The 14,063-nt window shown below is 37.5% G+C and overlaps 1 protein-coding gene across 1 annotated transcript in view; it reads right to left on the reverse strand.

Moving 5' to 3' along the window:
- Positions 1-14,063, reverse strand: part of CFAP47 (cilia and flagella associated protein 47) — a 500,885-nt gene that overhangs the window by 220,533 nt on the left and 266,289 nt on the right. Inside the window, exons 43-45 of the mRNA XM_039256279.1 lie at positions 9,514-9,625; positions 8,286-8,512; positions 1,235-1,363 (exon numbers count right to left, since the gene is read on the reverse strand). Coding sequence (XP_039112210.1) covers positions 1,235-1,363; positions 8,286-8,512; positions 9,514-9,625 — 468 coding nt within the window. The remainder of the gene's footprint in view (positions 1-1,234; positions 1,364-8,285; positions 8,513-9,513; positions 9,626-14,063) is intronic.

A 14,063-nucleotide genomic window follows, 5' to 3' on the forward strand; every position in this document is an offset into this window, starting at 1 on the left:
AGACCAGACCTAGTTAATAAATCCTTGTTATCTGCTTGGCCACTTAGCATTTGAATTTTGGATCTCTGATCTCCTAGGAAGGGAAAATGAACAGATTATCTTGTGACATTATGATTTGTAACCACCTTTTGGATTTAGAAATATTTTATATAATTAACACAAAGCCACGGGAGGGGCGCCTAGGTGGCTCAGTTGTTTAAGCATCTGACTTCAGTTCAGGCCATGATCTCATGGTTCGTGGATTCCAACCCTGCATTGGGCTCTGCACGGACAGTCCAGAGCCTGCTTGGGATTTTCTCCCTCCCTCTCTCCCTCCCTCTCTCTCTCTCTCTGTCCTTGCCCTACGTGTGTGTGTTCTCTCTCTCAAAATAAATAAATAAGCTTTAAAAAGAAAGTTACAGGAAAAGAACAAAGGAAAATCTAACAAAACCCAAGTTAGTAGCAATATAGAGTAGAATCCATGACACTGGAGTTATGATACATTGTAGGAGTAGCCCTAGTAAAGAAATTATAATCCCATTATTATCTACCAGCTTGGAAAGAAGTGAAAAGAAAAGAAATTAATTTTAGATATTTTAAGTTGCTTAGTCACACTGTTTACATCTTACTGCTTATATTTAATAATGTAAATTTGCTAATATTCTATTAAATGTAGGTTGGTCCTTCATAATTACAATAAAAGAATAAAAGGGGATCAGGAGACCAAGAGTAAGTATTCAACTACTAAAGGTCCTAGTCCAGATCAAAGACAAATTACTCATAAATAACATACTGTTCTCTAATAAGCTCTTTGCTACCAATATCTCTCCTATCCTTAAAAGCTAACCTGAGCCTCAACTCCACCACAACTGCTATAACCTAGTTCACTGTAAAACCAAGAGCTCACCTTCCTTAAAGTGCACTTACTATCTGTATTGGACAACCACTCCTTAACAAAGAGTAGTAACAGGTCTGCAAATTTCAGTACTGGCAATTTAACACTTAAATTCAGTACATAATTTAGATTACTGTAATACAGTATGTTGGTTATTTATAATGCAAAACATTCAATAACTGATATATATGTACACTGAACGATCTCTTCAATTATGTTACGAACATCCTATTAGTAGAGATACTCTCTAAATTTTAGGATTTCACAGCACCTGGGACAGAACAAAATATTGCAGTCCACATGTTAGTGATTACCTGTTTTGTTTGCAGATTTAATTTCTTGACGGTGAGTCAACTTAGCTTGAGTTTCTGGAATCTGAGGAATGTAGATTTTTCTAGGGATATCAAAATGTTCTGGAAGGCTCAGTTCGGCTGTGTATAAAATGGACTTAGGCATCTTCAACTTTGAGGTAGTAAAGAGCACACAAGTCTGCAAATAAACAGAGTATAAGTGGAATGTAATTCTCTTAGCCTTTACCTCCAAAACACACACACACACACAAGCATTATGTATTTACATCCCTTATTTGTGAAAAAAATCAACCAATGGATTGAATTTTTTAATTTCTTTAGACACGGTATTATTTAAATGGTGGAAGAGAACACTAACATGTTTTATACAATCAATGGAATCATCATTTATTAAGAGATGCTCAATGCCCCTTGATGTAATCCTCTCAGTGCTGAAGAATTCATTGCTATAGGGAAAAACCAATTCCCCTGGTGAATGGCATTGAGAAAGTACTTCCCTCCTTGAGTTGATCCCTGTGTTGCTTAACATCTAACCCATTAGGTCTAGTTCTCAACAGAAGTACAATTAAGGGTGTCTGGGTGACTCAGTCCGTTGAGCATGTGACTCTTGATTTTGGCTCACGGTTGTGAGACTGTGACTCCTTGCTGGGTGTGGAGCATGCTTGGGGTTCTCCCTCTCCCTCCCCTTCTGCCCTTCCCCTGCTCATTCTCTCTCTGTCAAAAAAAAAAAAAAAAAAAGTACAGTTAGTCCCCTTTCTTTTGCTAATGATAATTTTGTGAGTATATGTGTGTGTACATATATATATATATAAATGTTTATGTATAAAATTAGGTTCTACCCCCCCAACAGACATCCAAACATACCTTTTTTTCTTTCCGCCTCTCCCATTCCAAACATACATTTTACACAGGTTTGATATTTTTAGTTCCTTCAGCCACTACTTATATAACAACTAAAGAGAAAGCTGGCTCTCAACGTGTGAACCAAGCAAGGCAAAGCACAGAGGTAAGTAATCATTTTTTTTTTTTATTTGGATGCTCTACTGCTAACCACATAGTAGAGCCCAATGGTTAGACTATGCACACTTGAAGGCAGAGTAACCTGCATTCATAACCCAACTCTAAGCAAGCTCGGTCAGGCTTTAATGAAAGCCACAAAGTCTTCATTTGCAAAATATGGGCAGTGATAATATACACTGCCTATCCCTGGTGTGAATATTTAAAACGAAAACAAAATTCACGTCCTTGGAGCATATGTTGAATGCTCATGTTGGCTATTAGTAGCATCGCTGTCTCCATGATCATCATGATCGTGGTCATACTATCATTACTCAACAAAAGAAAATGTGAGTGCCATTAGCAATTTTCTCATTCACTGAGTTTATCTATGAACTCCACAAGGATTTTTTTCTACAAAGTAACATTTTATCAACTATGTTATTTTGGAAATTAAAATCACGTCAATTAAAAACCAAATTAATTCATTTACATTTATCATTGTGTTTGGTTCATTTTTCTAGTCAGTGTTAACAAATTATCTATTCACATCAGCAATTAGCTCTTTAATCTAAACATATATCACCTGCCTTCTATATCTTTAAGTCATTAAGTCATGATATATTGACATAGACTCTCTTCTTGGCCAAACTCTAGTTAGAGTCCTCCAAAGCCTCTGCCCAGTAGGCCTCAACCCTGGCGTACAGAAACTGTAGATTTTCAGTATAAATGATTTTTTCTACCCCCTTCCCTACCTCCCTCCCACACACACACACACACACACACACACACACACACACACACAAAGCAGACTTGAATAAGCACTGACATAGTTTCTAACAATTCAAGGCCATATCCCTAAGATGATCCTGGTTCCCCTTAAAGTGTCTACATGAGGGAACTCAATGCTCCCATAAGAATATACTGTTTGTTCCAGCCAAAACCTGGTGATAAGTAGATACACCCCTCAGTTCTTTCTTTGAACAGTTACTTTATTTTTTTTTAATTTTTTTCTAAATGTTTTATTTATTTCTAGGAGAGAGAGAGAGAGGTAGCATGAGCACGGGAGGGTCAGAGAGAGAGGGAGTCACAGACTGAAACAGGCTCCAGGCTCTGAGCTGGCAGTCAGCACAGAGCCCGACGCAGGGCTCGAACCCACGAACCGCGAGATCATGACCCAAGCGAAAGTCGGACGCTTAACCGACTAAGCCACCCAGGCGCCCCTGAACAGTTACTTTAAAAAGCTTGTTATTATAAATCCTTTCTTCTTCCTCCACCCATTGCATTCTCCCCCTTTTTGAGATGTAAGTTTTCTACCACCCAGGACTGTCTTCTCAAGGATCTCAGAATGCAAACATTCAAGGAGACAGTGACCCCAGCCAGGTAGGTACCGCGTTTTAATGTGCATCACTACCTCCAGTTATAAAGGTCCTCGAAGTTCATTTCTCCTGCAGATAAGCATCAATGAACAAATCCAGATCATATTGACCAACCCCCTCACACTTATAAATGTACACTTCCCTGATTATGCTCAATATTATTAAGTAACCAGCTATCATCCCTCCTTAGTTTCTCATCCTCCCTTTAAAACTCTCAGTTTCCTCTGCACAAATTTAAATTCAGTTCATGTTGAATCCTTCTCCTTGTTGCAACAGTCACTGAATAGTCTGTCCTCATTGGCATAACTAGTATTTAGCTTTCTTTATCTTTGACAGTATTAACAGAATTACTCCATGACTTAAATTATACAAATACAAAAACCGTTCCCTTTACTCTTCTGAATCCTCACCAAGGAGATCTTTAGACTTCCTTGCTTTTAATGTTTATTTATTTATTTTGAGAGAAAAGGAGAGAAAGAGAAAAAGAGAGAACACAAGTGGGGAAGGGGTGGAGAGAGAGAGGGAGAGAATCTCAAGCAGGCTTCACAGAGCCTGACACGGGGCTTGATCCCATGAACCATGAGATCATGACCTGAGCTGAAATCAAGAGTCAGACACTCAGCTGACTGAGCCACCCATGCACCCAGATTTCCTTTTTAAACCTATTATTAAATTTCAAAATTTAAATGATTCTTCCTACCATTTATCACAGAATATGTAGCATGGCTTTTAATACGTAAACTTGAAAAAGTTAATAGACTATATAAGGAAACTACCCTGTAAGTTTTGAATCTTTCCAGTATCTCTGTGTATATCACTAGAGTTGATTTGTTAATGGCCAACAGAATATGAATTCAATAAATGAGTGCTAGGTGGTGAAGTGGTAGAAATTCATACTCCTGACAAAAGATCCTATCTCTCACAGTAGATATATCATATTGCTATTATTCTATAAATATTTCAAAAATTCAAATTCCTCATGGTTGTGAAGCAAAAAAAAAAAAATAGATGTGTCACTTTTCTTTGGTAGAAAAGCAATTACATTTATTCAATTAGATTTAGTTCTAAACAGATTTATACCAAGGATGATTTTAGATTTTCTTATGCAGTTATTCTATGCTATAACAGCACATTTTAGACTTTTATTCCATTATTCAATTTCATTGAATAATGAAGTGAGTATATCATCTGGAGACTATGCAGGGGAAGGAAAAGAGTAATGGACTAGGGTGTAAGAACCTGGGTCCATCTCTATTCCGTCACAAATCAGTGGTGTGACCTTAGGCTATCATCTTACTATTTCAGGGCCTGGGTTTGCAGGTCTGTAAGAGATTGGACTACGTGTCTCTGAGTGTCTTCGATTTCTTTTCTCAGCTTTAAAATACAATAATGTCTCTACAATGATCTGGGCTGTAATTGCTACCCTGTCTGTGAGGGCAACATAAGTCCTTTTTTTTTTATGCCTCAGTCATTTCATTTTTGGTATTATAAGAGGAATCTACCTCCTCTACGTTTCTCCATGGGGTCATTGAAATAATTTGCAAAATGCACATTAAAAGCATGTTGGAAAAAAGGTATGAAATAGTATATAAGGAGAGAGTCTTTTTAAAATTAATCTTGTTTCCTGTTCTGCTGTAAAAATTATTAGCATTATTATATTTCAAGAGTACATTGATAATTGCACTTGAAAAGCACCCTTTATGAATAGAGGTGGATGAGCACAATAAGATGCATCTGTGAGTTCTGATTTGCTGCAGCTGGTTTTCTTAAACTGGCACACTCAACCCTTCTCTAGTAATTTTGTGCATCTGGTAAGTTTGGGCTGAAATAAAAAACGTGTGATATTCACAGACAAAGAAAATAGTAATCTTCAGGTAAAAAAAAACTTTTAATTTTTAAATTTAGAGGCTATTTAAAACATTTCAATTTTAATTTTAAAAAAAGGCAAGGCTTGGGGCGCCTGGGTGGCTTAGTCGGTTAAGCGTCCGACTTTCGCTTAGGTCATGATCTCGCAGTTTGTGGGTTCGAGCCCCGCGTCGGGCTCTGTGCTGACTGCCAGCTCAGAGCCTGGAGCCCGTTTCAGTCTGTCACTCCCTCTCTCTCTCTGACCCTCCCCTGCTCACGCTGTCTCTCTCTCTCCTGGAAATAAATAAAACATTAAAAAAATTAAAAAAAAAAAAAAAGGCAAGGCTTGTTCATAAACTATTATTATTACTATTATTGTTGTTATTTCCAGCAACCAATTGGGAGAAGTACACACATACAGATGCCCACCGTGCAAATGCGGGAGGTAGGCAAGGGTAAGTAATTAAGACGACTCTGACTGTGAAAAACCAGGCTATGAGGCAGCCTGGATAGTCATGAAGACCTCAGGTTGAAAGTGTTACTTGTTTGTTCAAGCTCATGTTCAATTCAGTTAAATAAAGACAGAGTACCTCTCATGCACAAGACGATCTTGGGTAAATAGAAACACACCACAACAATTTTTAGATTTCTAGGAATCCACAATCCTAGAGAAATAGGTAAATATAAAAATAATGTAAAATGTATTTTGATAAATATAATAATAAGCACAAAATGTGTGGATTACAGAGATGACTAGAAGAAGAGGGAGAAAGGGGCGCCTGGGTGGCTCAGTCAGTTAAGCATCTGACTTTGGCTCAAGTCATGATCTCTCAGTTCATGAGTTCGAGCCCCAAGTCGGGCCCTATGCTGACAGCTTAGAGCCTGGAGCCTGCTTTGGATTCTGTGTCTCCCTCTCTTTATGGCCCTCCCCTGCTTGCACTCTGTCTCTCTCTCTCTCAAAAACAAATAAACATTAAAAAAATTTTAACAAAAAAAATTAAAAAATAAAAACAGAGGGAGAAAAATAGGAACTATATACATGCATAAAAAACAGAAAGGAGATCTACCAACAAAATCCATCTCCCTCTAGCATTTCTCATTTAAATAAAATGCTTTGATAAGAGGTAAGAATGAAGAAAGTAAATTTAAAAGGAAAGAGGGACCGAGAGAACACACTGTGATAGGGTTAAAATTTGAAATGGCCACATATCAAACATTTCTACTGTAATACTGTACTGAAAGTTGAACAAAACCTTTCCAAATTCACTGCTCTCTCACAGAAGCAAGCATGTTGGTATGAGCTAAAAAGAGCCATCAGCCTTGTGAATGCAAAGCGTATATGGGTCAGTCCAGAGGGCGTGAGAACCTCAGGCCTTGATACTTTGGAGCTAATCAGAACTTAATCAGTCCAGCTCATCCCTCAAATATCATCAGTACATATTGGAGATCTGTGCTTATACTGTACTGACGCTAGCATTCTGACAAATAAAAAAAGAAATCCCTCCAATGCCAAGTATTTTGTTGCAATATATGTAAATGAAGGTAATTTTCAAACAAGGATGAACACATTTACCATTTATTCCTTCATTGATCAAAGATTTAGTGACTGCCTTTGGTACAGGACACTTTTCTAGGCACTGGTCATATGAGAGTTAACTAAACAAACACCTTGGCACAAATTCCCTTGCTGGAGATAGACAATGAGTAAACAAATAAATATATTATTGTCAGGTGATAAATGCTATCTATAGGGAAAGGTGAAGGAAATTTGGGATTTGGAAAGTTCCTGGTTGACATCAGCAACGTTTTTAAAAAAATGCAAAATAATTTTTAAAACAAATACAAAAAATCCAAGCATAATCTCAGGGGTAGCATTCTAGCAGGCCGGAAGTAATTGAGGGGAAGTTGCCTGTAATGTCTAGGGAAAATTAACCTCAGAAGTGCATAGGGCACAGGGAGCCAGCCCTGGGCATTTGAACATCTGCAAGGAGGCCTATGCTGAGGGAGGGACATGAATGAATGGGCTCCAGTGGAGAAGGTGCGATCAGGGAAGAGGTGGGACTGTTCGGGAGGGTCATGAGGAGCATGCTATGGATGTTGGGTATTGTGAATGAGCTGGAGAGCCAGCTGAGGAATCTGTGCAGGGGGCCAATGTGACCAGGTTAACATTTTAAAAGAATCACTTTGTCAGCTCTGTGGAGGTTAGACTGTACCGAACCTCATTTATAAATAGAGTTCAAGATAAATAACAGATTCCATAGTAACAATAACAACAATGCCGTACATGGAGAGCACTTTATATACCAGGTAGTGTGGTAAGTATTTTACATAATTGTCTCACTTCACTTCCATCAGTTACCAGTATCTTCGGATGAAAAGTATAAAAATTGAAGACCGACGACTTTTAAGTAATCAGGCCACGCTTACACAGGTAGAAGGTGTCAGAGTCTGGATTCTCAGCCTGGTAGTCTGACAGCAGGGATGACCCTCTCTGGATGCATAGAATATCCTGGACAATGTTTAGAATACGTTCCTCCTCACCCCATTCCCTTATTTTAAGTTCTTCAGGGCTTTCTAATATGTAATCAAAACTGAGAACAATTGTGAATTAAGTGACTCCACCATAATGCCTAAAATCACTAGCATGCAAAGTTACCAGTAATCTAGGTATTACTACTAAAATTAGCAGTCATGCTAACATTAGTAGAACGCTTTGTTTCAGATTTATTTAATGTGGTTAAAAAAAAAAAAAAGCTACCGAGCCATCTTTCTGGGGGAAAACCAGCCATCATTTCTCTATGTCAAAATGTTATGATTAACAAGTCTGTATACTTTTAAAAGGAGAATAATTTAAGTGCATCATCCATCCAAAATTCTCACCTCAATCTTCGTCAGCCCTAGGAGGGCAACGGCCACGCGAACACTACTGCTTGCCAGAGTGCCTGTGATTGACCGTCGCTCATACTCTACATCCGACATCTGCTGCTGTGCAGCAAAAGCCAAAGCCTTCTCCTTGGCTTCATTAGTCAGTGGCAACTTCAGGTCCACATCCAAGATTTGACGGAGCTCACATTTCAAATACAGAACTGGATTCTCCTTACTTAACACTAGAGGAAGCAAAAACATGCAAGGCTGCAATGATCACTTATGCCCTTGACCATGTTACTCAGGATGGACTTGGAAGGTTGGAAATATAAGACTGTAGGTGTGGCCTTCATTAACCAGAGTAACACAGGTAACTCATTTTGAGTAGTTCTAGTTCAGTAATTCGAGAGTAAGTCTTCAGGAATTAAAGATATTTTGTTGGTATCTCTAAAAAGAATGCTCCAAAGAACTGAAAGGGTTCCTTCATAGAAATACCAGCATGTTGGGGCGCCTGGGTGGCTTAGTCGGTTAAGCGTCCGACTTTCGCTTAGGTCATGATCTCGCGGTTCGTGGGTTCGAGCCCCGCGTCGGGCTCTGTGCTGACTGCCAGCTCGGAGCCTGGAGCCTGTTTCAGTCTGTGACTCCCTCTCTCTCTCTGACCCTCCCTTGCTCACGCTGTCTCTCTCTCTCTCTCTCTCCTAAAAAAAAAAAAAAAAAAAAAAAAAAAAAAAAAAGAAAAAAGAAATACCAGCATGTTGAAACATTAAGCAATCATTGTGCTACCAGGGATTAGAAGGTAAGGGAAGTAGAAATAAATGTAAAGACCTCTGTCTGGGACTTGCAAGAACTGTCTTTTTCTTTCACTAACAACCTTACACTTTAAAAAGTAGGGTATAAATTCAAGGTACAAGTTAAGGTAATATGTTATAATATATATAATTTGAGAGTGCAGTGGTTTCCAAATTATTCAGGAAACTGAAAAGTTTGTGAGTAAATACCTTTGAATGCCAAATTTCAATATTTATCCAAAGGATGAAAAATAAGGATTTAAAAAAAAATCACCATTGACATTGTTAAACAGGTGCTCTATTCCATGGAGGTTGACATAATAAAGTTAAAATGAGGCCTTCCAAAACCTAATTATTTCTCGGAAAAACTTGCTAGGAGTATGCTTGGATGACTACATGAGGAACAGTCCCATCCTTTGACATTTTAAATGAAATAAAACACACATATACTCTACCTTCCTCTGGAGAACTTCTGTAGTCAAGGGTATTTGAGGAATCCGTTGAGTGGAAGTTGGAAGGCAATGGGATCGTACCGTTTCCTTCCACAACGTAAATTAATTCTCCAATCTAAAACACAACCACACAATGATATTAAATTTCAAAAGCTCAGAAAAAATAGGATAAATTTTTCTGCTATGAGAAAAATCTGTATACTATAAAAATATCTATGCATTGTGCATTGCTAAGCAACGTAAGCCCTAAATGAGGGGCGAGAGGTGAGTCTTAAATATAGCCCTCCCACAGCGTGGGGGAAACTTTGTATGCACCCAGAGCAGGGAAGATGATTAAAAAGGCTCCAGGACAGCAATGACAGCAGCTGATCTCTGTAAGGGTAAATATCCTTGGTAGACTGCTACCTTAAATCACATAAACAATCAAGAAAGTAAGAAATATTTTTTCCTTCACCCTGTAATTTATTGTTGGAGGGGAGTGACATCACTTTTGCAGGATGTCAGAGTCTCCAAGTGTCTATATTTAAAAGTGCAAGCTTTCAAAAGGAGCATATGGAGGGTCTGCAGACCTTTTAGAGGAATTAGGCAAGAAATACAAAAGACTAAACAAAGAGAGTGAAAATAAATGTGTGGTCAGTGCAGGGGCAGCAACACGATAAAAGGAAAGATCAATAGAGGTGGACTGGCTTGGTTACAACTCTGGTCCTGCCATTTAGTAGCTACTAAGCTTCAGGCAAGTTTACTATATCTCTGACTTTCAGTTCCGGCCTCTGTAAAATGGGATGATCAAAAAAAAAAAAAAGAGTACATTTTAGAAATCTAGAGATTAAATGAAAAGCAAGCGGAGAGAGGGATTTGTAAGAGACATCATATAATCCCAGTGGATGAATATTATTTAGATCTTGATTCTGAAGGGAAGCAGGAAATGTCACCCCAGAATGTGCTGTCTTGGTACTTTGATAATTTTGATCTGTAGGCACCTGAAAGATCGCAAATGCGAGAAGAGGCTTTCTTTGAACTCGACTTATCTGCATAAAGACAGATCCTCCAAAAGAAACTCAAATGTCATAAATTCCCTTCCTAAGAGTTTCATCAACCAAGAAGTGACTTTTATCAGAAGACTAGAAGTTGACAGTGTACAGTGACAAACTTATTCACAAAGTATCATGTCTCCCTTCTATTCTTCTAAGGGCCCTTTCATCTTTCCTGAAAATCATTTAATCTCCTGGAAGTGGCCGACATCCCTTCTTCCCTTTCCCCATTTAGATGGTATTTAAGCCTGAATTCTAAGCTACCTTGAGGAGTTATTCATTTTTCCTCCGGTATCTTTCATGTATATAGGAGGTAGCCATGTAATTAAGTGTCGGGATTTTTTCTTGTTAATTTGTCTTTTATTACAAGAGTCTCAGGCAATAATTCAGAAGGGCAGAGTAAAAATTATTCTTCCTCCCCTACAATTTGAACAAAGACAAAGGAAATGACAGAAAAAAAATGTACACTCATGAGACAATCAGGGAAATATGAATAATGTGTGGTGGTTTGATGTTAAGAAAAAATTTACAATATTTTTACTAACAGTGGTATCATGGTTATGTCAAAAACCCAAAATCTTTTTGTTGTAGAGACACTTTGTGAATTATTTGTGGACAAAATTATGTGATAATTGGGATTTGGATCATTATAACGATGAAACGCGTTAGGCCCTGCACTGTCGAAGCGGAGAGATAGGAACAGGGTGATTTACTGCAGTTTTATTTCTACAACTGTATTTTATATTTTCCATAATAAAGGCCTTAAAATGATTATATATTAAGAAGTAGAACGATAGTAATGATGTGGTAAGGACTCAAAGAGGTAACACAAATGAGGAACCTACCTTTGCCTAGCACTTGCTAGGCACTTAAGAGATTGATCTAAATGGAGAGAGACCATTCTCCAAGGGCAGGGCTTCCCAAACTTTCATGACATATAAATCACCGGAAGATACTGTGAAAACACAGGTCTGACTCTAGAGACCTCGAGTGGGGTCAAGACCTGAGAAGATCAATAAAAATGAACATTGGCAAATTTAGGGCTAAGCCATACAATGGAGAACCTTCTGCCAGAACAGCCTTGCAACAGGCATGCAATGAACTACTAAGAAAGCAAAAGGAAACAAACTTTGCTTCCAAGCTGAGACTGTAACTGGTCTGAACTGCCGCACAATCCTAAAACAGTATTAACTGTATGTGCAAGAGACTATTCCAGAGAGAGTGTACATGAATGATAGCAAAGAAAATTGATCACATAATAAAAATACATACTCCAAAATACTGTAAACATCCTAGACAACAAGAGAAATGGCAAACACTGAAAGGGAATCTGGAAAAAATACAAGAATAAATTATTTCTGATTGTGAGGTCAATTTATTTATAACTTCACTATCCCTCCCTGATTGGGATTTGTTTATAATAAAATTAACTGTCATTTACTTTCATATGATAATGTTCCATAGAATTTTATTAATTATGGCCCATAATTATCTTCAGTTCATGCTATAAAAGAAATATGGAGAACTTTGAATGTTTTAAGTTCCTTAGCATTTAAATTCATGCACTCCTGGTAATAAACAGTACATTATATGAACATGTCACAGCGTAATTTTTTCTAATCAACCTTGTACTCTGCAAACATAAATCCAAGCTAGCCATGTGAACTGTGTTTTCTGTGTGTGCGTATTTTACTTCAAATACGAGTGATCAATACTACTGATATGAAATCTTCGATGATAATTCAAGTACAAAGGTTCAACAGCGTCCAGAGAAAACAATACATTCAGTTTTTACTTTTTTCTCACTTTTACTTTTATCTAAAAAAATCAGTTGTTTTGCCCAAATTAGAGTATTCATAAGAAATTAGACTCAGGGAGCATAGAGTTATCAAAATTACAGGTTTTCTTAAATGTGTGCCTGAATGAAACATGACCTGTAGCTTGCGGAAAATGAGTATCAGCACATGGGAGTTGATACAAAACGAGCCAAGTGCTATTTGCCAGAATATTTCCCTTAAACAGAAATGATAAAAAGCCTCCTAGCCATGAAATATCAGTAACTAAAACTCTATTCAATTCCATTTATCAATTCTATTTAATGCCACATCTTATACAGATGATCTATCATCGTTTCTCAAAAATTATTTTGTCTAACTTGTTCACTTTCAGTGTTCTTTTTTATTAAAAAGACACTTAATATAATTGAAAATAATGCCTGTGTCAGAAAATTGTTCAGGAAAGTCAACTGCAGTATTATCTAATTATTTCCCTGTACTCTTCTGGCAGTAAGATCAGACCAGGAAAGGAATACAAATGCAATAAAGAGCTCCTTTAAAGCGAAGAAGCCCCGTACATTCCGAGTCTGACAAGCGAAATGAAATGATTTGACACATAACAGACACGTGTCAATGTGAGCTATTCCAGGAGTCTATTACATTTCCTTTCTGTCCTTAATTTCATATTTTACAGTCAGGATGTTTACTTGCATTTCTGTTATATTTTCCAGAAGGATGCCAAAGCCCATTGTCCATTGTGAGAAACCCTCAAAAAGATATTTTGTTCTTCCTGTGTATCTAGTAAAATGGAGTCCTCAAAAAACACAGTTGCATGCTGATTTACACGACCAACTGTTAGTGACCCAGAAATGAGGAACACAAACAATGAACTGACAAAAAAGATTTAATCCCAGCTCTGCTACTAATTAGCCGGGTAACCTTGGACATGTCATGGATGCCCTCCAGACACAAACAACCCTAATCTTCAGGGGAAAAATAAAACACACATTTTAGACAGAAAACCCCCATGCTGTTTCGCAGGTCTTAAAATTCTACTTATTCTCTAGTCTTGGGCCTAGATTTTGCTAGGTTTTATCATTTATTGGTTTGAACTGGCCAAACAATGTTGTATTATGTTGATGGCTAAACAGGCATGTGCCAGTTATGCTAAAATTTTAAAATGTTAGATTCATACATTAGAGAACATTTATCATTGTAGGTGGCTCTTTGATGTTACCATAACTGTAAGGTGAAACTGATCAGTAAGAATAATTGCTATTCTTTTAAAATACTATTCCTCATAGGATGATTATTCTAGAAGGCTCAGTAAGGGTGAAAACAAAATGTATAGAGATCTTTAACACAATTTTAACAGTCTTAATTGAATGCCTGAGCGATTATTCCACAGACATTTTGAGAAATAACATGTATTTAAATGGCACAAAATATGAATTGTTTAATAAAAATATACGGTATATTGTACAAAAACCTCTTGTCAAATACAGGAAGCAGGGCCTAGACTCTATAAGTTACTGAGGCAATGAGACTGACAATCTCTCTTTGTCTTTATCGCTGTATTTCTCAGAACAGCTTCTATTACTATTCATTTATTTGCTATGAATTTGCTAAGTAAATGAAAATTTGCTTCCCTTCAAATGTGAACATCACGCAAACTGTCATTAAGATTCATCTTTTCTGGGGGCGCCTGGGTGGCTTAGTCGGTTAAGCTCCGACTTTCGCTTAGGTC

This window comes from Hyaena hyaena, unplaced genomic scaffold (assembly GCF_003009895.1).
Source record: "Hyaena hyaena isolate Hyena2069 unplaced genomic scaffold, ASM300989v1 scaffold_12, whole genome shotgun sequence".
NCBI lineage: Eukaryota > Metazoa > Chordata > Mammalia > Carnivora > Hyaenidae > Hyaena > Hyaena hyaena.